At 37.6% G+C, this 27398-nt stretch overlaps 1 protein-coding gene across 6 annotated transcripts in view; it reads left to right on the top strand.

Annotated features, from left to right (window-relative positions):
* The window catches only part of MAGI2 (membrane associated guanylate kinase, WW and PDZ domain containing 2), a 1256398-nt gene that overhangs the window by 352640 nt on the left and 876360 nt on the right, over positions 1-27398 (top strand). For all 6 annotated transcript variants that reach the window (XM_070506114.1, XM_070506099.1, XM_044769320.2 and 3 more), the window contains exon 2: positions 6872-6988. In XM_070506114.1, coding sequence (XP_070362215.1) covers positions 6872-6988 — 117 coding nt within the window. The remainder of the gene's footprint in view (positions 1-6871; positions 6989-27398) is intronic.

Here is a 27398-nt window from a genome sequence, read left to right as displayed (position 1 = left end):
TGGGCCTTATATATGTGCTCCTGTTTAAAATAAGCAAAGGGGAATTGTTGGGAGTAGAACAATTGTACTGGCTCATAATTTGCAGAGTGACGCACGTAGATCACATGAATGCGTCCGGTGATCTGGTACAGCACTAGAGTTGCCTGAAAATGAGAGAGGCCTCTAGATCATCAGAAACCAAAGACACGATTTTCCATCTAAAAAGGAGATGGAGGCTGCTCCGGCAAACTGGATTAGATCTGTCTGTCACCTATTTTGTGACTGCGGATCTTAACAGAATCAGTCAACTGTTCTGTGATTTATTTCTCCATTTTTGAGGTGAGCCAAGCAGAGACTATTTTTGAAAAAGGAGCATAGGGACGTAGTCTCATAGGGCTTTCCTACTGTCTGTTCCCTGACTTCCCACCATCCAATAAATTCACTTAAAATAAATTTGCAATTGCTCATGGGCATATCTTAAGGCATATGGATGAATCTTCCTCTTCTTTTTTCAATTCCTTACAGACTGCTTTGCTTGATTATTTTACTACTTATTTGACAAAGACAGTGTATAAAATCAATTTTCTGTTGATGATCTTAGCTTTCTGGACAATTCAGAAAATAGAAAACAATATCAAAGGGAGATTATCTTTGGCTTTACTTTACTTTTTTATGGACTGTAACTGACCAGTGGTCTATAACGATAACTAACTAAGAATAAAATAATCTGGTTGTCTGCTTACAAAACCCAAAATTCCCAAACTGTAAGATGCACTTAGTAAATACTTTATGTGGAAGCATAGAATTTAGATCTCTCAGAGACCTTATTTGGTTTTACACCTACTGTTATGGACCAAATGTTTGTGTCTCCTCCCAAAGTTATAGGTTGAAATCCTAATCCCCACTGTGATGGTATAAGAGGTGAGGCCTTTGGAAAATAGGTAGCTCATGAGGATAGAGCGCTCATGAATGGAGTAAGCACCTTTAAAGAAGAAGCACTCGAGAGATGATTTCTCTCTCAGCCATGTCGGGATAGAGGAGAAGATGACCATCTACGAACCAGGAAGAGAGCTCTCACTAGACACCTGATCGGCCAGCTTCTTGATCTTGGACTTCAGCCTCCAGAACTCTCAGAAATCAATTTTTGTCATTTAAGCCACCCACACTTATGGTCTTCTGTTATAGCAGCTCAGACTGACTAAGACAGTCACCCTCGACAGGTGGGAAAAAGGAGACCCAGAAATGATTAAGTGTTTTGTGCAAGACCACTCGATGAATGAATGGTGGCATGGTGACTAAAACTCAGTTTCCTAATTCGCACTCCAGCATTCTTTCCACTACAGCATTGGCGATTTATTTATTCAGCAAACATTTTGGCGCCTCGTATATTAAGACAGCACTGCTTTAGAGATTGAAGTGAGGAGAGGGGAGAAGATATAAAAGGATTAGGAAATTCCTTGTCCTGGGAGCTTATAGTTTAATATACGCTGTAAAGCAGACCCACCAATTACTGTATGGCCTGGGAGAATGTGCAAAGTGCTGGAGAAACAGGACCAGGATATGGGAGTTCAGAGGAGGGAGAAGAATTCAGGCCAGAAGATCACAAGGAAGGCCACGGGGAGGATCCTTTTAAGCTGAAGGAGGGTAGGAATTCCACTGGCAGCATCCTAGGGAAGGCAGTATTATTCATGAACTTTCTTTCATTGCAAACAACAAAGGGAAGGTTGAAGAAGCTGTCTAGAAAAACCACAAGAAAAGGGAAGTTCTGTATGTCTGGGAAGCAAAAATGATGAGTAGTGTCTTCAGGGTGCCATTTTCAGGATGAATGCACTTGCATTTACATCCTTGAGTTGCACAACTTTTAAAGCCAATTCCTGGAAAAGAAATTTTAATTGGCTGAGGAAGGACAGATTGACGAAAAGCCCTACCACATTTACACAGAAGGAGAGAGATGTAGCCACTCAAAAAAGGAACAACAGAGTGTTGTTACCGAAAGAAGGTAGTGCAGAGTAAAGCATAAGCAAACAAAAATCAAATGCCCACTTCAGCGTCTTGTGGAATGTGACTGGAAAAAACAGGTAAAGCGAAGGAAAAATAAATAAGGTAAATAGAGTGTTAGAGCAGCCTGATTTGGCTGAAGCACAGGATGAATAGATGACATCAGAATGAGCCAGATTTTGGCTTCCTGGTCCTCTTCCTTTTCCTACACACCCCGCACCATCCCAATCACTGAACTACTCTCCCCAGTTTACACTAAGCTTATAAGGTGCGTGTCCATTCTGGAAGCAGTTGACTCAAGGGAAGGGAAAGTTTGAGGCAATGGTCACGCCCATGGATGAGGGATGGGACCACTCCCATCAGTTATTAGCAATCAGCACAAACATTACAGACCCTGGTGTGTTTCTCCCTCAACCTTAGGAAGAGTGTCTCACTTTAGCTATGAGGCTAAGACTAGCAATTTGCCTTAAGGAATATGCCAAGTAGATCCTGTCTATCAGAGCCGAGCCGCATCTTCATTCTTTGAGTCCTCAATATGGGCATCCCAGTTGTGGAGGGGACAAAGCAGGTCTTTTGGGGAAATTTATGAAAACCTTAGAGGTGTACACCAGTTTCAAATGGTAACATTTGGAGTTTTTCCCCAAATAATCCATGGGAGTTGCTCCCTAATGCTTCCATCACTTCCTACCCTACCTTTGCTCTGAACCCGGTGCCTAATAATTTGCGTGTGCTTCCCTTTGCTCATCTGCAGTGTGAAGAGCTTGAATTAAGTTCTCTCCTAAGTGTTCTTCTTAAGTTCTACTTTGGTGTCAGGTTGAAAAGCTTGTTTGGGGTCATGTTGAGAAAGGACTTGACTGCTTTGGGCAAAAAGGTTTAGTCTTCAGATTGTAGATTATGAAAGTTAGGGACATGTTCTTTAGAAGCAGGATTGTAGGCGTCACATCCCAGCTCTCTCATTGACAAGTGTCTGATTTGAGAAGATAATTTAATCTTTTAAGCTATCGTTTTATTTTGTAAAATAAAGGAAATAAAAATTTTTCACATGGTTAAGTAAAATAATTCAATAATTTAAAAAATATAATAGTCAGTGAGAGCCTCTGAATTTTTTGAAATTGAGTACAATGGCTAAAGACTGCAATGTGATGGTGAACTTGACACTTCTGTGCTTGACAGAATGATTGATGTAGGCATCCGATAAGTGACCGCATCTAGGTATCATGAACAAATGGCAAAACAGAAACTCTACAGACAAGCAATAACAGTAAAACAAAAAATTATAACTATGGCAAATGAAAGCAGCTGATTATTTATTTTAATAACAGATAAAATTTATTGAACACTCCCTATGTGGAATGCTGTATTTTTTAGCTTGCTTTAAAATGTTAACTTAGAAACCTGAAATCCGGTGGTCTTGAGACCCAGACTCTATTTTTCAGCTCAGCCATTGCTCACTGTCTGTCACTTAATTCTTCTCTAATTGAAGTTTCTACTTAAAAAAAAAAATACGCCTTTAAATATATGTGTGTGTATATACATATTATATTTTCACCTGTATGTAAAACATTTCTATACACATGTATATATCAATTGTGACCATGTACAGTTGCAAATAACAGAAAACTGTAATAGTTTTAGAAAATGAGTATCTACTTTTTCTCATATGAGAAATCTTAAGGTGTGTGTCACTGATATTATTTTAGCTGCTCAGGGAAGCCATCAGGGACCCAGGCTGTTTCTAACTTCTACTCCAGTATCCTTAGCATGTTGGACTTTTGGTTGTGCACGTCACTGCATGGTCAGAATGTGGTTCCTGTCTCTCAGAGAGCAAGTCTAGCGCAATGAATAAAGAAATCTCCTCCTCCGTGTTAGGTCTCGATGTCGGGAACATAGCCGTTGGAAGCTCAAGGGCAGCTAGAAAGTGGGGAGCTGGATTGTATGACTATTTCAGACCACTGTCATCCATGTGCCTGGGCTGAGCATCTTTGGGCCTGAAACTAAATGACAGTTCTTTTTTTTCCTTTTTATTTATTTATTTATTTATTTATTTATTTATTTAAAATGCTGGCCCTTTACCCCTGCCATCCACAATATAATCATCTCCATTGTATTTGGGGAGCTCAGTTTGCTGACAGCAGTTCCTACTGTAAATCTGATTCTACAGAGGGTAGCCAGCACTGAGCTCTTCAAGGATGCTGTTGCTCCCCATACACTTGCTTGCTTTTCTTTTTTTTTTTTTTTTTAAAGATTGGCACCTAGGCTAACAACTGTTGCCAATCTTCCTTTTTTTTTTTTTTCCTGCTTTATTTCCCAAACTCCCCGCCCCCCTCCCGGTACATAGTTGTATATCTTAGTTGCAGGTCCTTCTAGTTGTGGGATGTGGGACACCGCCTCAATGTGGCCTGACAAGCGGTGCCATGTCTGCGCCCAGGATCCGAACCCTGGGCTGCCGCAGCAGAGCATGCAAACTTAACCACTCGGCCATGGAGCTGGCCCCTGAATCACCGTTCTTAATAAAAAAGAATAGAGGAGAGAATATTGGGTAGACAACTGGCGTAATTTTCCATGAAAAGGATAGCAAGTAAATAAAATCACCTTACTTGAAAGATGCTGTGATAAATTGTGAAGGATGATAAAGTATTTGTGAACTATGAGGCAAGAAGAATCCTTCCAAAGCAAATGAGATCATTCTTGACAACTTATTTTAATTTGTGAAAGAAATTTTATGTTAATTCTCAGAAGCTTCTGTAGAAAAAAAGATACAGCCAGTCATTGAATGAATAGATAGACTTTTGTTGTTGTAGTTTTCTTATCTAGATAAACTCTTGAGAGGGCTGATAAAGTATATTTGTGGTAGAAGAAATGGCTTAAACTGATAATATATTTTCATGGACAAGAGGCATCCTGAACTACAAACTCACCCTGAGCTTATCTGTGTCACGGTAGGTGAGTGATTCTAGCTCGCTTTGGTGGACAGGCTACATCTGTTGTTCTATAGTTAGCGTTTTCTCAAGCTGCCAGAAAGCATCTCATCACTTGGCATGTCCCACATATTAAGACAGAAAGAAAAAGAGACAGAAGATGGAGCACAGTTGCTGGAAGACCTGTAGACCTAGAACTCGGCAGAAACGACAGCTGAGAGCAGTCATGGGCACGATGCTCGCCCAGGAGATGGAACAGATTAGCAAGGGGAAGCATGTTCTACTGACCGAAAAAGACCAAGGGAGGAAGACAGAGTTTTAGTATTTCTAAATTATTACCTACTCCAGTGTGATGTCAGCAAGTCCAAGATACCTGGAAATGCAGGGCATTTAGAGATGTAAATAATGGGTAATTCTTGGTAGGTGTGATGGTAGTTTCAAGTGACTTTCATTTCTGGCTACTCTGCTTCTTTGAGAAAATGGTTTTGCATTTGGAAAATTGTATGTGCAGGCATTCTGGAGGTCATATTTATGTGCATGCAATAAGCAATATGTTTTCCTTTGGTGTCATTTATTTTCCACTATCATATTATATTGGGTAGAAAAAAATAGTTTGAGACCATTTGCTCAAATATATGAGATACATTGCTTGGAGAGTAGAATGTTGATAGTCAATTCAGTTGAAAATACTATTTCTGACAACATCTTACTGAGACTGTGCTAGCAGATTAGGAGAGAACTGGAACAATGGATTTTGAAAACTTCAATGATGTTGCAATATATAACTTGCAAGTACATTAACTACTGTTTGTGTAAAAAGTGTTTATGTTGCATATGTGCACGCCCACATAACGCTATTTTACGTGGTCAAGGTGGCGCAAATAGATGGATGAATCTTAATTTTGAGATTCAAAAGGATTTGATGAGAGCTTGGTTTTTGTGACTATTACAGATTTCCTATTTTCTCTATCTTTAATTCTTTGTCTTGGTTCAGCTACCCTAATATGTTTGAAAAGATAAGAGTTTCAGGAATTCTTATTTATGTTTTTATAGGTATTTTGATTTATGAATTATTTTTTCAAGTATAAGAATAAGAAGGGACTTAGATAAATCTTCATAATTTAACATAATTATCTTTAAATATTAAATTAATCTTTGAGAAATCCACAGTATTGGTTTTCTTCCTATGGCTCAGTTTATTTTTCATTAGATTATAGTGGCAAGTAGACTCAAAATTATTTCTATAATGAAAATAATAATGTGATTATTTTAATAAAATAAGAAATACCTAAATTCTTTCAAACATTGTCTCTAGTTAAAAACATCTGCCCATATTTTATAGGACAGAGAAATTACTTTGATTTATTTTATGAAGTGAGTAAAGCATTAATATGTTAGTAGTTTTTTTTCTTTTAACTATTTATATCACCCTACTTATCTAAATCCGTAGTAACTTTAAATAACTTCAAAGTCTTCTCAAACCTTGAAGACATACTGAGGGAAATAAGCCAGTCATAGTAGGGCAAATATTATATGATTCACTTATACGAGATCCCTGCAGTAAAGTCGTAGAGACAGAAGGTAGAATGTTACTTGCCACAGGCTGGGGAAAAGGGAAAATGGGGAGTTAAAAAAAAAAAAAAAAAAAAAGCTCTTTTTAGCCATGCAATGAGATATACTATGACAATTTAATATTAGTTCAAGGGTATTGTGTATCTTTTGCCATAATGTAGAATTCCTTCTAAGTGAAAAATAGATTAAAGAATGCATGTAGAACACTGAGCACAGACCTGGCAGACAATTCTCATCTCAGTAAATGTTATTTCTTCTTCTTATGGCAGTGTATGTTTCAGAAGGTCAAAAGAGCAAGTGAAATAACGCAACTTTTAAATGTTTGTGAATATATTTATAACAAAATCAAATTACATCCTTAAACTATTTTCCAACATTCTTATTAAGAAACTTTGTTATTCCAGGAGGAATCGTTGATAAGGATCTTCGTCACTACCTCAACTTACGATTTCAGAAGGGGTCTGTTGACCATGAACTTCAGCAAATCATTCGTGACAACCTCTACCTCCGCACAGTGCCATGTGAGTACAACAGGGGATGCTATTTTTCTTCTACGTGAGCAGGTCAATGTTTAGCTGAATATCCACTGTTTAAAAGAAAAGTTCCATCTCACTGATTCTTTATAGTGGGCGTTTGGAACGGAAAACCGATCTGAGATATGGAAGTTTCAAGCGCAAAAGCTCATCGTGGTGGTTGTGTGGTTTACGATGAAGTCGTAGCCAGGAGAGACTCAGGTTTCCAGGCTGTAAAACCTGACTGACTTCTCGAGTTAGCATTGATAAATAGGAATTCTAGTCCAGGATGTTGGTGATTCACAATGAATCATGAGTGAGTTAGCACTTCACACCGGGAGACAGGAGAATGCAAATTCAATTTATTAGCTGAAACAGCTGCTTTGTAAATGGAACCTACATAGTAACTCCCGACCTCATCTCTGTTGGCAACAGAGGAGCCTCACAAATGAAAAGAAAATTATGCATTGGAAAGGAAAGCTAAATGTTCTGTGACTCTTAGAAAGTGTTGATGTTGACTGCTGGCTACAGACTTTTTATATGCAATCTATAGAAATCCACAGACAACAATCCCTGATTATGAGCAGGTGCTAGTTTGAAAAAGAGGAATTGGTAAAATGATAAAAGTCAGAAATCAACTTCTTAGCACATGCTTTAGCTCACCTGAGTATCTATTAACTTTGGAACAATTCAAGGACTTTTCAAGTCAGATCCTAGATCCTAGATAGATATCAGCATCCATATCCGTCCGGGTAGGTTTTATGACCCCGGAGACTTTCCAGTCTCTCCAGAAACTCTGATCTCTGGGTGTTGTTTGTATTCCTTTTGCTTCAGTTCTGTTCTGAACTTTAATAAACTCAAAGGTATGGGCTCTGGAAGGTTGATACTAAAGAAAGAAAAATGGTTAGGATAAATGAAACAAATAAGCAAAGAAATATTATTTTAATTTCTGAGATTGAACTACCAGAACTAAGTAAAGTGGATAATTCAGCACCCAACTCTTTTCACCTACACGTCTCTGGAGGTGTGCGCTCTTGCCATTGTTAGCGTGGACAGTTTGTCGAAGCAGGGCATCACTATCAAATATTGATAAATGAGAGCACTTGCTGATTGACATCTTGTCGCTCCAAATGCTACCTCTGTCACTGTGTTTGTTACTTAAGTGAACAGACTTTTAGACTTTTGCTTTAAAACTAAAAGTTGAGAAAAGTGCATCCCTAAACTTATAAGTTTGACATTAGAGTGATGGGCAGAAGAAGATGGATTAAAGTAAGTGACTGGACTATTTATAAGGTAACGGGTGGACGCATTTTCAAAGCTGTGATGTTGTCAGTGCAGCCATGTGAATTTATCTTTTGTGACATGAAAGAAAGGAGATCTGAAATACTGAATAAAGAATCCGAGTACTTTATTATGTTTAAAAGCTGAGGGAAACAGATAAGAGGCTGACATTCAGGAATACTTGTAGTCCTTGCTGAGGCAATGACGTAAATAAGGAGTCTTAATTAAATATGAAGATAATAGGAGTAAATTTTGCATTAGTTAATTAACTTCTTAAATAAGTCATCTCTCTTTAGAGCACCAAAGAAATACTATGAAGGAAAAATAAATACAAGGGTAAAATAGCTAGTCTTATATGAGTAAACATAAAGAGTTTCGTGATATGATTTCAGAATAAGGTCATAAATTCAATTAGAAATCCTTGAATAGCTCCTATAAAGGAGATGATTAGAAACTCCATGAGTCTGAATATTATGATGAAACAATTATTCTCTGAATTTGTAGCTATCACTCCTATTAGCCAATTCCAATAATACCGTTCATTAATAATGCTCTTAACTTGGCATAAAAGTGAAAAAACACCTGAGATAGAGATGGTTCTGATTTATATTACCTGTAACCACTTCTATATGGATGAATTGGGCCTGGACAATCCACCATCTTCACTCACTATATCCTTTAATGAAATATTCAGACATTTTCAGAGTATGTGCAGCAAAACACGTGTTGATAGTGTGAAATATCCTGCCATTGCTTAGAAACTTACATGTGTATCCAGCATATCTATTGGCCTTGAGTAAAGAGTGACGTTTGTTACATATTCGCTTGGGTTAAAAAATTCTTACTGGTTTTCACGTACCCAACACCATAAAAGGATAATGTGTTACTGATGAACAAGTCACTGCTCTTGCACATGTGTGCATTAACATGTATACCTCTTGTTTAATCTCGTAATGGCACCAGGTCCTGGATAATTCTATAGAAATGGAATTGTAGTCAACTTGTAACTGTGTGAGGGTGGCTTACTTTTTTTTCTAAGGCAAGACCCAGCTGAGTAATTCTGCTTACCACGCACACATTACTCCACCACCTCCAACTGCAACTAGGAGGAAAGGAATGGAGTCTTGGAGCTGATTTCCTTGGTAGCTAGTGAGCAAGAGATAGTCTGAGGTGAGGGCTCGACAGCCATCCTCCCCTCATATACATACACTGAGCCACATCCAGTTGTGGACCACTTGGGTCCTGTACCATCTCTGGAGGAAGCCTGGGCTGGCTACTGGTTGATTTCTGAGCTAAACAGGTGAGGTAATCAGTCCAGGTCTCTACTGGGCCTTAACTACAAATAATACAACATCCATCATTCTGTTCCCTGCGCCAGAAGAAGGGTTGACTGTATTTAGCTTTTTCATCTTGTTTCCCCAGAACCTTATCTCAGAACCGAATTCTTCAAAACTGTGTATTTTTAAAGCTTTGTCTCCAGGGGTAGAAGGCCGGACTTGGCCACAGAGACAGGACTGTTGGACACATAGTGAGCATGAGTGTGTAGACACACACACAGACACACACTCAGACACACACACAAAGGCTGTCGTGGGACCAGTTCATCATTCATTTGTATTGAATCACAGAGAAAAGATCCTTAGGAACTGACTCGATATTTTCTGTAGAACATAAACCAGTCACATGATTCATATCCATTAAAGATTTAAATTTGTACCTAAATAGGTGTCTTTTATTTGCTAACTGTACAGTTTACATGGGGCAAAAAAGGGTCTTAAGAGGCTGGTATCCTAAAGTGAAAGTTAATTTTTAAATAAAAATACCATAAATAAATCTTTCTACCATTAGATTTCAGACTATATAGAATTTTTATGTAATGGGACTTCAGGAGAAATGAGTAAATAATGATGAGACCAAACTGTTGTCAACTGGAATGTGATAAAGACTAACCAGGAAACATGTATATAGATAAAGGACTCGAAAAGAGGTTAGAATATCCATCAAACGGGATTTCAATTACCTTGATGGTGTACAAAAGACCATTTCAGAAGCACCAAGTTAAGAGCATCCATTTAGAGATCAGACAGGATTGTTTCATCATGGCTGTTAACTGTACAAAGTGAAAGCAGCATGTGTTGTCCTTTGGGTAATATAGATTCCAAAGTATATGAGGGAAATTAGTGGAATTAATCCAGAAAAATACTAAGTTAATTTTCAAATGTTCAAAGAGTGAAAATGGAGTTTATTTTGGTTTTAATATTCTGCTGAGCATCATGATTGCATACAGTGAACTCCTGAGTCTAGTCAACCATCATTAAACTGGCTATGCTTCTTAAATGTGAGGAAAAAAATCAATTTATTGGTGAAGTTCTGGTTCTTTCTATCCTTAATATTTACTAGAGATACAAGTTAATTTTCAGGGCAGGCATGAGCACAGAAATAAATTTTTGATACTTTTTCCCAGTATACTAGATGACATGAGGAAGGATTTTGATGACCAATTCTAAAGATTTCGAAATGAAATGGAAAGTAGTTAAAATTAAACTTCTCTCCCAAGACCATACTTTGTCATTTTGTGAGATGGTTTTATTGGGAAATATTTTAAACTTATTTGAAAGCAAAAAGAAATACCAGTATATACCAAGTAAAAGAAAAAAAATCAGTAAAACTAGAGGTCTAAAACTATTCCATAAACAGTGAATAAAATGAAAAACATAGATTTAAGATATGCAAGAAATTACTTTTATGGAAGAGCTGATTGAGGTGTAACTCACAGTGATGTTTCTACGTGTTTATGCACTTTGAGTCAGCATAGCTAAGTCATGTTAAAAAGAAGCATTGTCAAGAATAAAACTGTAAGGTTTTCCCTATATTTTATAAAACTCTCTGTTATGCTAAATTATCTTTGGTGGAGAAGCAAATAGAAGCAGGCTCTTTAAAAGTTATGGAAATTGTCTCCTTTTAAGAAGTGCAGTTAACAATGCACCGAAAGGAGCAACTATGCAAGGGGTCACCACCTCTTCTTTCCAATTCTATAATTCCATACAGGACTGTGTCAGAGAGGACTATTGAAGAGAAGCGAGCAACCATACCTCTAATAAAAAGTCTGAAAATGCAGAGCTTTCTAGTATACTGCATGCAGAAAAGTAATTTGAATTCTTGAGCAAAACTCAGTACTTTTAAAGCTTGCAAAAATATCTGTTAATATTCAATAAGGCAATATGTTTTTGTGGACGTGAATGAATTTTTCTAATTATTCATAATTTTCGTCATGATGGTACAGTTCTAAGCATGTGGATGAAGGGAGAGTAACATCAGCCTGTAGGTTTTATCACCAAAAAAATAAATTATCTTCTTCCTATAGAATGAGATTCTCTGAGTTGAAGGTGATCAAGAACATGCTTAATACTCAGAACATGTTTAGGCAACATAGGCTGTGTGCTGGGATGGTGGGTTGCACTATAGGAAGGTATGTGGCCACAGGACTAGAGGTGCTGGATCCAACTGAATTTTAAACCAACATATTGCAACAGCTGTATATTACATGCCTGTTTCAACCTTAACCTCACTGCTTCAAATAAGGATCATCAATTTAGGAGCTCTTTTTTGAAGTTGCTTTTAGAGTGTGAATCATATTCTTTCACAATTAGTTTAGGATCAAGTTGCCAGATTTTTGTTCTTTGAAAATGAATTTGAGTTTTTAAGATAACCTAATTATATTTGGTGCTAAGTGTTGAGAATAAGGTTTATTAGAGAATAAGTATGGTTATTAGCATTGTGGGACAAAAGAGAAGGAAGTCTATAAACAAATGAAATTAAACTTCTTGAGAGATTTATTAATTACCCTCGAAAGCTAGGCCAGAAGAAGAATTTCAACAGCTTCTGAGCAATAAGTACTTGAAAGGATTCTACTCATTTACTCATTCAGAAGTCTGCCTGCCTGGTATATTTATTGCAAACGCGTTACTTTATAGAAAGCTATATTTGTTTACCCTCTCCCCTTTCTCATTGAGAATGGTAAGACCCAATTTCATGTCATATATGTGAAATACAATAGATTTTTTTTCTTTTTTTTCAGTGAACAAAATGAATGCATCTTTCCTGGTCAGATAATAGCATTCATTGGTTTGGTTGACAGAGAACTCCATAGGAGAGAAATGGCTTCAAAATGTTGCTTGAAACGGAAAGTCAAGGAGCATTAGAAGTGATTGTATTGATTTATCCATTTGACACCACAGGGCACTAGTTTTAGAATAAAGGAACAGATGTGGCTCAAAAGACAAGCAATAAACACCAACAGTGAACAACCTTACTGATCTTCCCAACCACATCAATTTCCGCTCACCCTGACTTGATGGGCTTTTTCCGTTCCTGTGACCCAATCTTTCCTCTTTTGGTTTATATTTCTTCCTTTCCTATTCATAAGAAGGAGGCTCTCCATAGGAAATCTGAGACTGTAGGCCACGGGTAGAGTAGGCAGATGGTATTTCACTCTTGGGTTTCAGTGGTTCCAGTAGCTGGCCCAAGAAAGAATTACAGATGAGTGCCTGAAGCCATCTTTCCACCTGCGGAAAAGCCAGTCGTCACTTTCAATGGTAAACTCCCCCTTCAAGGAGCCCAGAATCTGCTCCATGCGGGATTCAAATCTTAGCCCAGTTGGATATAAGAAGGTCAACACACCTCATTGTCCACCACTGTGCTTTTTCAATAGGAAGAATTCGGACTCTGTCAGATTCAGACCTACCCAAGTTTCCAAAGTCTGCTGACCGTTATGTAGGCTTTTGACAGTGGACCCTAGTGTCACCAGGGGACTTTAATGCTTTAGATTTGCAACAGAGTAGTCAATTTCTGATTCAAATGCACTTGTCTAAAAGAACAACGAAAAGGATTAATAATCATGATTACTGATATTCTAATGTCTAGTACACTAGTCAAGAGTTATTTAGACGTTGCAATTGAGCATTGCTACAGCCTGGTGAACAGCAGTAACCCTTGGCTTTACCTATTTGGCAACATGGAAAGAGCACTCATCTAAGAAATGAGAGCCACTGATTCTGGTCTGGGCTCTGACACTAATTACCGATGAGATCTTGGTCAAAGGCCTTACCTTTGGGACTAAGGGGAGGGAGGAGAGAGAATAAAACGTACTCTAACGGTTCCTTCTGCTCTGAAATGTTGTCGTTTTCTGATTCCAGTGGCTTGCTTTTCTTTATTTTATCATCATTCAAATCAGTTCATCAAATTGGCTTAAATTATTCTGAGTATGGAATGCCCTTGATATTGAGCAGGTGTAAACAGCTTATGGAAACTGAAGATATATCAAAGAGAGCAGACACTTCAGGGAAAAATAAAGAACTGGGTTTAAATTAAGTGCAGTTCTGGATAAAACCAGCCATCCCTGTACTTTCAGATTTTTCTATGAATGTCAAGTTAAGGATGCCATCGTAACTCTGATGCTCCTTGAAATCTGCCTCCACTATTCATGAAACTCTGAAATATGGTCCATCCTTAGTAAGTGGATGGGAAAATAAACATAATGAGAAATACAAAGCTTTTAAAATTGCTCTCCTCTTTTGGAATGTGTAATGAGTTGAAATGTGACATAAAGGTTTCTGAAGCATGAGGTGTACTGTTATGAAAATGTGATTGTAATCTTTATGATAAGATGTTTAACATGAAATATAGTGTCTTCTAATATTGAACTTCAATAAATGTCACTTATGCAAGTGAATGGCCCTGGGTGGATGCCCAAACAGACCTAACTAATGGGAGGATGGGAGGCTAAATCAGTGCTCAGTGCAATCTTTACAACACAGTAGAAAAGTTTAGCAGAGTCATAGGGTTTCACACACAGGGTAATTAAAAGGTGAGACTGATATAGAATTGGCAATCAATTCAATTAAAAATAGACGCCTAGATCCCGCCTTTCTTAGGCAGGTCAGAAGTTTAGAAGTGGATCAATTCCCAGTGAATTTCTCAGTTTCTGTCCCAAGCTCTGTTACCTTTCCTACTTAAAGGCTAGCTTACAGGAGTGTTGCTTTTTAGGCACACAAAATCAGCAGATATCTGCACAAGCTCTGTTGGAATGAAGACAGAGTCTCATCTACTGCTCAGTATAACCCACTTGTATGCATGAGTGATAATTCCTTAACTTGTCTTCCAGGGAAAAGACTGAATTGGGGAGCTAACACCAAGCTATATATATCTGACCTCTCCCATTTTGGGTAGGAATTCTGATTCCTTTTTCCTCTTTTTAATTACTTGACACTGATGAAAAACTGCAGATTAATAGGACTCAAATATTTGTAGAAATCTGAGATTTCATGTCTTGATTCCAACTCATCTTAGCATTCCCGATGGGGGAATGGTTGGTGGGTCCCCAGGAAGGGCAAGTCCTAGGTATGGGACTTCATGAACATCAAACAGAACAATTCTTTAAGTAGCAGCCACCATTTACTGAGTGCTTCCTATGTGAAAGAAGTGTTTTTCAGACATTATCTCATTGAATCTTCACAGCATCCCTGTAAGGTAAATGTTATTTTCACCTTTGAAGATATATGGAGAAATTTGAGGTGCTGAGACTGAGTAATGGGCCTGATACCACCCAGTAAGTCAGGGGAGGAACATGGATTCTATTCTATCCCAGGGCACCTGGCTCCCAGCCCCTACTCTACAGGAGAGGATCTGTCTAACAGATGCTCTGGGGGTCAGAAGTGCCATGAGGGTGCTTCTAAAGAAGTTCAGAGATGCTCCTGGGGAATAAGGAGAGGAAAAGTGAAGAACTCTGCAGGCTGACAGACTATCTAGTGAGCATGAATGGAGTCCTACAGGCTAAGAGGGTTTCTGATGAGAATGAATAGAGTTCCATCAAGAGAAAAGACTTTTTTTGCCAAGCAGAAATGGACAGAAATTCCCACAATTAAAAAAATGTATGATTAATTATCAGGGAAGTTTTCAAGTTAAGGTCTATTGATTGGCTAGCTTTAAATCAATTCTTTTCATCTTGACATGAGCCTCTGGTTGGCCATTAATCAATCAAATACAAAATTGTCTTTTCTTTAGCACATTATTGCCAGAAATATTAAAATATACAATCTCTAAGGAGGGAAAAGTTTAATTGTTAAATATATTATTCCAGTAATTAAAACTGTTACCTTATTATAGGAAAAGAGATAAAATATGCAAAGGAAACTACATTATCTAAAAGCATTTTTTAATTTTTGAACTTTGTAAAAATTTATTTAATTTCAGCTCTACTAAACTTTCTACCTGCATTTTAGACTCTGATTTCTGTTCTAAATCTAAAATTCTGACTGTGTAAAACTCTACAGACAGTATTCATAAAAGTTGCCAATTTTTCACCTTGGTGTTTTATAGAAGCATTTCTTTTGCAAACCAGTGTGAGGGTGACAAGGTTAGAGTAGGGAAAATGGGGTGAATTAACATTTGCCAAATATATACATGCAAGGACTATAATCATGTCATTGCATTTTGCAATCTTCTGAGAAATGTGTTATGGTTTCCATCTTTCAGACCAGGAAACTCGGCTTGGAGAGGTTAAGAACCCTTGCCCAAACCACAGCTAGTAAGTCGATGAGGAGAAACTGAAATCGACATCTGTCTAATGCCAAGACCCGTTTAAGGGATGTATCATGTTACTTCCTCAGTCACTAGAGCTCTGAATTCCCCTACCGTTCGGAACAGATTTTGGGAGGCTCCACAACATAGAAGACTACTTGGATATGTATCTACATTTTGTATCTAATGTTTCCGTAAAAGCAGAAGAAAATTATGAAAGTGTATAGTGAATTATATAAGACCTCTAAATCACACACTTATTCCCACAGCTGCTGTGTAGGAGCCCCATTGATATCATTCTTCCATAGCCTTGAAAAAGACCAAGGTCGGTAGCTGATCGATATTACTCAACAATATGTATCATTCAATGCCCTCCTCTTGTTCTTATCTGGAGGTAACCAAAACAGAGACCACAGGGCTGACTTCAGAGCTCATAACCATTTTAGTGAGAAAAATGGCTCTTCTGCTGGAGAAAAGCACCACTTTCCCTTCTCAGCATCACTGATGCTCCACTGACTCAGCTGTCACTTATGGTCCCGTACAGGGACAGCTTCTCAGATCCCTAATTCTCTAACTCTCTGAGCATAGTCCCACAGGGACACAAGTTGGCACAACTTGTTTGATCCCTTCACCGGGAACATGTGGAATTGAGATGTCCACATGAGCCTTTCCAGCTCACAGATGCTGCATGGCTTCTGGGTAAATGTCCCAATGCTGGCTCAAGGGATCCAGGTTAAATATGCACGGTGATATCTGTTGTCTACTGAGCAGCTTAAACCCTTGAGGAGCCAGTGAGAGGGCAGCCAAACTTAACTTCTGCCAAGCTTTCATTCCCTTTTCATTGCTTTCAGAGCCGAAGAAATTTTTTGTTGGTTTTCTATTCTGTAAAGCAAACCAATCAGTAATGTGTCATTCAGGGTTCAGCCCAGGACATAAAACCATGCAAGATATTTTAAGGTAGAAGAGATTTAGGGAATTAGTTGTTTAGAAAACTGTTGGAGAATTAGAGAAGAGGGTTGCAGAATAGATCCTCAGGAATAACTCCTAGACATTGCAGAACGGCCCTCCCAGGGTAAGGGCTGCCTCTGAGGTCTGCAGCTGTAATTCACAAAGCCAGACCTGAGAAATTGCCACTGTGGTCGCAGTTGCCACAGCTGCCACCTGACACTTAAGAAGCTGGGGAATGGACACTGGCACCCTCCTGCAGAAAACATCACATCTCCAAGACCCTTTGGTATGAAAGAAAATGGCACTTTTAAGCATGTTTCTCTTCCATGATAACCCAATAGGCATACAGTATCAGTGTCTTAAATTTATTATTTTTTAAAAGACTGCTCTAAATTTTAAATTTCTTTTTTGATTAATCTATAGTCAAATACTAATATAAATAATTGTCATCAGAAATTATTGAAAGATTAACAGTTCATTTTTTAAGTAAAGTTTTTGCTTTTCTGTTGTACTCAAGCTCCTGACAATTGATTTACAGTATGCTAACTGGTTTTATAAAAGCTACCAGGGAAATATATTTGTTCCTTAGAAAACCAGGATACTTATGCATTATCAGTGTTTTCTGTAATTGTTCTACTCTACTTATAGAATGAGACATTTTAAGCATGTGTAAGAGTCTTTGTTCGTTTTTTATTCACAACTTTGTTATTAAAAAGTACGAATGTGACACTAACAAAATTTAGTTCATAATTATATTTCTCACATGAAAAGCAGTTGACAAAAATTGCTTTCAGAACATAATTTAAACTCAGAACAAGAAGAGGAATCTTAATTAAAAGTGAGGAGTTGAATATATTATTTGATGCACTACAGAAAATTAATTATAGTTTGAAAGAAGTAAGATGCTTTCAGCATGGAGTGACACAACATCTGTGATCAGAGGTCAACATCAGCAGCTTTTTGTAGGTTCCAACATCATTTCGTTACCACAAAGTTCATTAAGGAGTCATGTCATGATCTTTCGGTAGAGTGAAATACATTTAAAATGCACTTATAAGATAAACAAGACTGTGTGCAATTTGAAAACTTGCATTTAAGCCAATATGTTGACCTAACATATAAAAATTTAATTGCAGTTATTCTGGAGGTTGGGTCTTGGTTTCCTTCTGAATATTGTTATATTCCTGAAAAGTTATCTTCCAAATTCAATGGTTGTAAAAAAGTGTAATTGTTAATTCAAAGTGTCACCAATATGCCTAATAACCTGTTAAATTTAAAGAGATTAAAAATTTATAAACTTTAATATATTGTAACATTGAGAGCTACTGTGTGCATATGACCAGCTGGGTGCTAGAAATATGAAATGATTAAAACACAGGTCGTATTCTCTAGGGATGTATCCTGACCACAAGTTCAGATCTAGGTAAACATAGATAATTTTTTTCATTTTCCAGATGAATAAACAGAATATATATGACTAACTAAGGTCAAATAACTACACTGCATCACAGTTAAGGCCATAGCCAGACTCAAGACTGTAGGAAATGATTAATTATTAGAAAATCTGAGTTAGTTCATCTTTGCTTCATAATAATGACTAGATTGTTGGACTTGATGAAGATATAGACCCACAAGGGCTTAACTTAATTGAGCAATATGAATCCATTTTTGGGAATTCTGCTCACACCCGCTCTTGTATATTCATACTCCAGATTTCTTATGAATTGAGAGAAGAATAAGAAGAAAAGAAAGCAGGAATTATAAGGAAAGAAAGAAAACAAAATATCATGGCAATCCCTGAAGGACTGAAGGTTTTCTTGGATTGTCCCATGATGGTAAACTAAGTCATAATTTACTAGTTAGCGGCACATGCTTTTGACTCTAGAGTAAATCTGAAGCCTCCAGAATCTCTGAGCAAACTGCTTAGACTGGGGACAATGGATCCATGGCTTCTGCAGTGGAAATCTGGTAGTGAATAGAACCTAAGGTGGTTGGGACCGTTGTGATGGTCCATCCCTGCCTGTGTCCCAAGGAAGCCTAGAGTTACATCCAGCACATGCCTATTCACCCACGAGCGTTCTCTTCTTTATTAGAGAGGAGGGAAATGAGGCTCAGCAAGTTAAGTAGCCAAAGATTATTTAGCTTATAATTGGCAGAGCCTGAGTGGAAACTTAGACAGTTTTTCTCTTGTTTATAAGATGTGTATGTATTTGTCTACACATATAGATATACACATATACACATACACACGTTTATTTATATCTATAGAAGACATGATGTGCGTATGTGTATATGTGTGTTTGTGTATGTATCTCTATGTGTGTATATATATGACATCAGTGAGAGAATAGGACATACACAACACTTGTGCATGTGAGCATTATATACATATTACAGATTGAAAATTGAAGCTTAGTTCAAGGTCATATGTAGGTGATAAATGATGGAACATAGATTTTTAATGCAGTTTGGGTCTGTCTTCAAATATCTTTAACTTTTATTTTATCTATTTATCTCATATCAATTTATCTGCCTATTACTGTCTATTATATCCATCACAGAATAGATGTTTAAAGGACATTTTGTTGTTGTTCAAAAGAGTCAGCACTGTAAAAGTCAGATTACTATGAGCCGTAGCTGCCAGGCAGGAAAACTTTCAGAGAACAGGCAAGCCTTTTAAGTCAGCTTTGGAAATCAGGTATGATTGAGATGACCTTTTGAGTAAATCCTCAGTGCTGGTAATGAACCCGAGAAGAACAGAAGTGGAGTTTCTATGTTTTAGGGTAGTGGGTGGTAAGTCAAGAGAATTAAAGAAGGTGAAGATTACAGACTGTCTTGAACCTGATTAGAAAAGTTTGAACTTTATTCTTTTTACTGTTTGTAGCATATTAAAGCCCATATAGAACAAGAATGGCCATATACAACCTACTGAATGGGAGAAAATATTTGCAAATCCCATATCTGATAAGGGATGAACATCCAAAATATGTAAAGAACTCATACAACTCAATAGCAAAAAACCAAACAATCCAATTAAAAAATGGGCAAAAGGGGACTAGCCCAGTGGTGCAGCAGTTAAGTTCGCATGTTCCGCTTCGGCGACCTGGGGTTTGCTAGTTCAGATCCTGGGTGCGGACATGGCACCACTTGGCAAGTCATGCTGTGGCAGACATCCCACGTATAAAGTAGAGGAAAGTGGGGACAGATGTTAGCTCAGAGCCAGTCTTCCTCAGCAAAAAGAGGAGGATTGGCATCAGATGTTAGCTCAGGGCTAATCTTCCTCAAAAAATTAATTAACTAATTAATTAAATTTTTAAAAAATAAAAAATGGGCAGAAGATATGAATAAACATTTTTCCAAAAAAGACATACAGGTGGCCAACAGGCACATGAAAAAGTGTTAAACATCACTAATTATCAGGGAAATGCAAATCAAAACCACGATGAGATATCACCTTGCACCTGTCGGAATGACTGTTATCAAAAAGACAAAAAATAACAAGTGTTGGCAGGCATGTGGAGAAAAGGGGACCCTTGTGCACTCTTGGTGGGAATGTAAATTGGTCCAACCACTATGGAAAACAGTCTGGAGGTTCATCAAAAAATTGAAAATAGAACTCCCATATGATCCAGCAATTCCACTTCTGGGTATTTATTCAAAGAAAATGAAAATACTAACTTGAAAAGATATATGCAGGGCTGGCCCGGTGGTGCAGCAGTTAAGTTCACACATTCCGATTCAGCGGCCCAGGGTTTGCCAGTTCAGATACCAGTGTGGGCTTGGCACAACTTGGCAAGCCATGCTGTGGCAGGCATCCCACATATAAGATGGAGGAAGATGGGCATGGATGTTAGCTCAGGGCCAGTCTTCCTCAGCAAAAAGAAAAGGATTGGTAGCAGATGTTAGCTCAGGCCTAAGCTTCCTCAAAAATAAAAAAAAAAGATATATGCACTCCCATGTTCATTGCAGTGCTGTTTACAATAGCAGAGATAGAGAAACAACCTGAGTGTCCATTGACAGGTGAATGGATAAAGAAAATCTGGTGTATACGTATATACAATGGAATATTATTCAGCTATAAAAAAGAAGGAAATCTTGCCATTTGAGACAATGTGGAGGGAACTTGAGGGCATTACGCTAAGTGAAATAAGTCAGACAGAGAAAGACAAATACCATTTGATCTCAATTATATGTGGAATCTTTAAATAAAACAAGCTCATAGATACAGAGAACAGATTGGTGGTTACCAGAGGGGAAGCAGGGAGGGGAGAGGGTAAAAGGGGTAAAAGGGCACATGTGGACAGTGACAGATGGCAATTGGACTTTGGGTGGTGAACACGATGTGGTCTACACAGAAATAAAACTATGATGATGTACACCTGAAATTCATATAATGTTATAAACCAAGGTTACCTCAATAAAAATAAAATAAACTGTAAAAGAGGGAAAAAAGGCAAAAAAAATAATACTATGTTGCATATTTGAAAGTTGCTAGGAAAGTGAGTCTTAAAAGTTCTTATCAAGAAAAAATTCTGTAACTATGTCTGGTGAAGGATGTTAACTAGATTTATTGTGCTGATCATTTCACAATATATGCAGTTATTGAATCATTATGTTGTACACCTAAAACTAATATAATGTTGTACGTCAATTATACCTCAATAAAAAAAAAGAATGGCTATATGACATAACATAGCAAGCTACTTTGTTTTAAATCCAGCTGTACCATTTTCTAATGAGGTGGCCTCAATAGAGTAGCTAATCTGTCTGTGACTCAGTTTTATCATTTATGAAATGAGAATAAAATAGTACCTACCTCATAGAAATATTGTGAAAATTAAATGAATAAAGATGCTCAGAACAGTGCCTTGCAGAAAGTAAATGTTCAATAAATTTGGCTATTATTACAAAAGTCCTTATGAGGGGTAATAAGGGAGTGAACTTGTATTTCAGGAAGATGAATTTAAGAGTAGGTGTTGTCAGTACTTGTGAAGACAGTGAGTTGTCTGCAAGGACTTGGAAAGGGGAAATAACACTGCCTTGTTGTTTGATAATCATGACTCACAGAGTCACTTTTAGGATTCAGAATAACTCCCAGGCAAGCAAAACTATGCCATAAGCAGATTGAGTATAGTGGCATCTCTAGAGCATAGTTTCTCAACCCTGGCACTATTGATATTTGGGGGGGATAATTTTTTGTGGTGGGGACTGCCATGTGCCTTGTAGGCTGTTTAGTGACAATCCCGGCTCCTACCTGCTAGTTGCCAGTCGCACTCCCTGAGTTGTCACAACCAAAAGTGTCTCCAGACGTTGCCAAATGTCCCTTGGGGAACAAAAATCTTCCCAGTTGAGGACCACGGCTGTAGAGAAAGAATGTGTCAATATGTATCAAAGAGACATGGACTAACGAGCGTCGAATAGTCAAGGGTTGGTGGTGTCCCTGCCAAGCACTGTGAAGAGAAAACGTGGAACCGCTGAAATTTAACTTTCCTGGTCATAGTGACAAGGATGCCTTAACAGGGAGAATGGTAACAATAGGCTAAATGACAGCCATTAGAGTCCCACAGGCAGGAACCCGACCCCACTGTGAAATCTGTCTTGGATTATCTGTTGCCATTAAACCAGATTCGTGTAGCTTTTCTAGTTCTGACTGTATTTCATAGCAAATTAGTTTTTGTGTGATGGATTTTCCCATGGAGTTCTGCCTATGTGATTACATAGACTTCTTATAAAAGTCATGAGGGAGACATGATTCTGGACCACACGAGAGTAGTTTTTAATTGTAAATTAGTAAATCAGCTTCCGAAGTGCATGTAGGTCACCAGGCGTGTTGTTGGGGCACCAACCAAAGTGATTCTCCAGGCTTTCAAAGTTAGGGACTGGATTTTAGAACTTGGTGAGTTAACTGAGAAACTAGCTGCTGGGATTCCACCTAGTTTGACCATTCTTAACTTAAGTGTCCAGTAAACATTTATTGGTTGGATGGGTGGATGGATGGATGGATAGATGGAAGAAAGAATGAAGACAAATATGTGCCATGTCCAGATGCATCTCAACTTTGAAAGCATGTAAAAATATCTATACATATAATATGTAGATAGATAGATAGATAGATAGGTAGGTAGATAGATGATAGATAGAAAGGTAGATACATAGATAGATAAGAACAGAAGATAGAGTGCAGAGTGGAACAAGAAAGTCAACAGCCGGTGAAATATCCTGTGCTTGTTCTTTGGATCAGTGCAAGCTGGCATGAGTGAGGATAGAGTGTATAGACTGAAAATGCTGGTATTCGACAGGCTTCATGTGAGGCCCCAGCCAATTCCTCAAGATCACAGCGCCCTCCCCTTCTCATGCATATTTGAAGGCAGAAGGAAAGGATTTGGGGTGTAAGCAAAACAGCTCCTTAGAAGGAGATAGGGCTGGAATCTAGTTCACGTTTGGAGGACTTTCCGCTGCTGAGAGGACATGGAAAGCATGCATTCAGAATCAGTTACATGTTAAGATTTTTATTCTCCTTCTAGGATACTGAGAGCAATCTCAAATTCATAGCCTGTAATATCTTTGAAAAGCATGCTTCTAGGATTTTCTTCTTCCCATCCCCATTGCACGATCATGTCTTCCATCAACCCTTCAGAATGAAATGTTTCATGAACTTCATTCAGCAGTAGCCGGGTAAATCAGAACACTTCCCCTGGGAATCTTGCACTTTTCATACTAGTGTATAAGACATCACAGATAATTACAATCCAAAATATTTCTGTAATAAAAATACAACAGGTGGTTAATCCTTGACTAGTATAATTAAATTCATCTAACAGCCAATTCTCTGGGGTAAAGGTAGTTTTTATTTACAGGAGAAATGAAAGTAGCAGCAAAACTGCTACTATTAAACGATGTAATTAGTGCTGATGTAATTAATCTGGACATTTAGTCAATGAAATAAAACGTCCTGGCTCTTTTTTCTACTAGACAGTTTCCATTCAGATGTCCCTGCATGCTTACGCTGGACATAGTTATGAATGGAAATATCCAAAGCACCTTTGCACATACATTACTGCAGGGTTATAGAACTATTCTTTTTCTGTTGTTTATTTCAACCCTTGAAAGTGGTTTGCTGATTCACCTCGATCCAGATCAATTACTCTGTCATCATCTATCTACTAGGCCTTTTATCTTATTTTCCCTTGTAGCTCTAATCCATCCTTCTCCATATCTTGGATTTAACTGTATGCCTTGAGGCTGACCCCAGATAGTCAATCCAAGTGAAAATCGTGTGACCTCCCCTGAGTGGTCACTGCACCGTGGTCACCTCATTTCTAAGCCATGGAGCAGAAGAGGTCCATGGCACATACAGAGTCTTTCAGCAACCTCCATCTGAAATAGCAACAAGCTGTAAAATTTTTCCGAAATCTATGAATCCTCCTCTTTGAACCCTTCTAGCCAAGCTTACAGAAGATCAGTTAAGAATGGGAGAAATGCAAAATAACACAGGACTTTAATTAATGGTTTTAATTGCAAGATTAAGAGAGGAAGTAAGCATGTTTCCAGATATTTTCTACTTTTGTTCAAAAAAAACTCTCCATCTTGTAATAGTTGCTTTGTCCCAGGCTTTCGTAGATTTAGCAGATACATTGCTGGTTTTGTGCTAATGGTTATAATTTAACCCACCTGAAATAAGAACTACCCAGACTTAATTAAACCAAATTTTTGCCCGATTTGGGTTTAATTTCTTGGAAATAATCCAATCCCAATTGTCAGAGAACTCAGTTTAGAGCTCGGTGAATATCATGTATTTCTCAGTGTTTTGTAGCCTTCTTTGTAGTTGGGTTGGGACCATGTGACAAGTTCTGGGCGATGAGTGTGACTGAGGCAGCTCTGAGCTGGTGCCCTTCCTCCATCTCTCTTCCTTTGCTGCAGTGAACTTAATGGCCACATCTTTCAGTTGCTGTATCCATCATAAGAATGGAGTTTGTTCTTGACCATGTTGGACTTAAACAAGCCAGATTAATACTTGCAATATTGAGCATTACATTAAGATTTGGAAGTTTATTTGTTATATCACAGCATAGAATAGAATTATTCCGACTAATACAAACCGAAGTGTCCTTCACATGAAAATGAATACCAGAACAAAATGTGTTAACCCCTCACTCAGTTCTTGAAAATAAGTGAGATATGCAATTATAAATCTTTTTTCTTTGCCATGTGTATATATGTCAAAATCAAAGAAAGTCATCAATATAACAGGTATGTTATTGCATTATTCTTCAGTACTCCAACCTGGCGTGCTGGTTGTTTCTTTTATTAAAAGTAATGAAACTGTATTTAATAAAATTTATATTGCTATTCTATTGTCTACAGTAGAAGAGGCTTTCAGATATGATTAATGGGGGAAAAGAGGAGAAAATAAAGATTCTATAGTGATCTGTGAAATTTTTATCTAGTTGGCACCTTGACCTTGATCATTTAATCACTTAGCTAAATCTTTGACTTGGAGTGTTGGTTCATTATGCATGAAACAAAAGGACCACATTGTCCTTCCTTCTGTAGTTAATGATAAACCTTGAAAATAAGACAATCATTTTTCAATTAGGCTCCATGCAGAGACTAGAAAGCATAGTTTTCAACATGTACAGAACATAATCAGCATTAAGTTGTCATATTTTGTCTGCATTAATGTTAAATTGACGTTATAGTCATTGTAAGCGGATGCTCTTTGCAGAAATCAGTTATTGCCTGAAAGATTTTAGCAATTAAAGTTGTGTTCATTAGCACACCTATATCTATACTTTTTTTCCGACTCATTAATATAATTCTCACTCTGTGTTGCCTGAAGTCATGAAGCCATGTAAAGTATAAAGTAAAATTTCACCTCCTTGCCTTGTTAGAAGAAGTGCCACATTATTCATCCTGTATTCAACAAATTGTGTTGACCTTCCTTTTGAAAATTAATGCCTTGCAAGCTTCCACTTTGAGAGAGTTCTTTCCGTTTAATAGCAAATGCTCCAGACTTTGGGGCTCCTTTATTCCTTGCTCTGGTGCATACTTATCCATATCTCTCAGCCTGGAAGCAATGATACTGCTGTAGACCGTCTCTCTCTTCCCTGGCTCCTTTCCTTCCACAGGTGAGCGTGTTCTTGATTGTCTTTTGTATCATGGAAGTAGAAAATAAAATAGTGAGGTATTGACGGATAGAGGAGCAAGAGACAAAATTAGAAGGAATTAAAAAAACAGCAAAAACCCTATATTGGTATAGGATACCTGGTTTTATGATGGAAGACGGACAATACAAAGATTTGTATGTCCCCGGGATCCAATGCTGATTTTGTGGCTTTGGTTAAATTACTTTAACTCTAGTGGCCTTAGTTCGCTCATCTCTACAACAAGGGCATTGCACAACTATAGTTATCTTAAGCTCTAGGGTACTAGATTGAAAAGGAATAATTGATCGAAATGGTCAAGAGGTAGAACAAAGAGTATGATGGGTTCCATGGAGGTGTGGACCAACTCCCACAGATAACTTTCAAGTAAACCGAATCTGAGTTCAGAAGGGTTTTTTGGTTGTTGTTTGGTTGTTTGTGTGTTTATTTGAAGAGAAATTAATTTTTAAAGAGATATAGGATAGATAGGTAGAGTGAGAGTAAAGATCATAATTTTATTTACCTTCTTCATGGTAATTAGTTAGTATTTATGCAAAAGTAATTTGGAAATGAAAAATGTCATTTAAGTGCTAAATAGTGTTGCTTCAGCTTTGGTTTCTTAAAATGACTAATTCTTCGTTAGTCTTTGTTAACATCCTCTGATGTGCACCAAAGAATTTATAAACACGGTGCAATAACTGATGGTTTGTGACAAAATACAATCTGGATAAGTGTTACTGCCATCGCTAAAGACTGACTGAGTTGCACGGAAAAGCGTTACCTGGAACCTTCCATGGAGATATCTTCATATACATAGGCAAGTGAATTAACAAAGATGACCTTGCTATGTGCAATGGCTAACTGTTCTACAAATCAGGATTAAATTAAAAGTAAATACTTATCTAGCAAGCTGTCATCGCCTCTCCTAATTATTCTTCCATGACTCAAAAGATGAATATTTTATTTGGGGCCCCAGGATTAAGGCTAGAATCATATAGAGTCCCCTAATGCTGCAGGCAAAACTACTCCAGTGTGCATCAGATGGGGACTAAAAGGTTTAAACTTAGTTTAAACAAAATCAAATTATTTACTAGTGAGCTATGGTTTAGAAAAATGATAATATGAAAGAATCATGCTTATTAAGTGAAAAGGGACAATCTCCCTGCCTGAGTCACAAAGATCATCCTCCTCAAATGGGGAAAGCGTGCATCTCCCACAGTTGGCTGGTACTTTATTGCTTGATTTAACTCTCGTTTTTGTTGTTCATAGGACATCAAGAAAGCAACTCAAACAATGGGATTGGATATTATAAATATTTTCTTTTAAGGATTATCTGTAGATCAAAACTAATTTTCTCTAAGTGAGAATTCTACTGAACAGTATAATCCTCAAGTAAATTAAAGCATTTGATACCTCTAGTAGCTAAAAAAATTAATAAATGCGGAGAAATATTCTGAAGTAATAATAAA

This window comes from Equus asinus, chromosome 1, assembly GCF_041296235.1.
Source record: "Equus asinus isolate D_3611 breed Donkey chromosome 1, EquAss-T2T_v2, whole genome shotgun sequence".
In the NCBI taxonomy this organism is placed as follows: Eukaryota; Metazoa; Chordata; class Mammalia; order Perissodactyla; family Equidae; genus Equus; species Equus asinus.
Note: the sequence above shows the minus strand (reverse complement) of the source record. Positions and strands in the feature narration are given on the sequence as shown.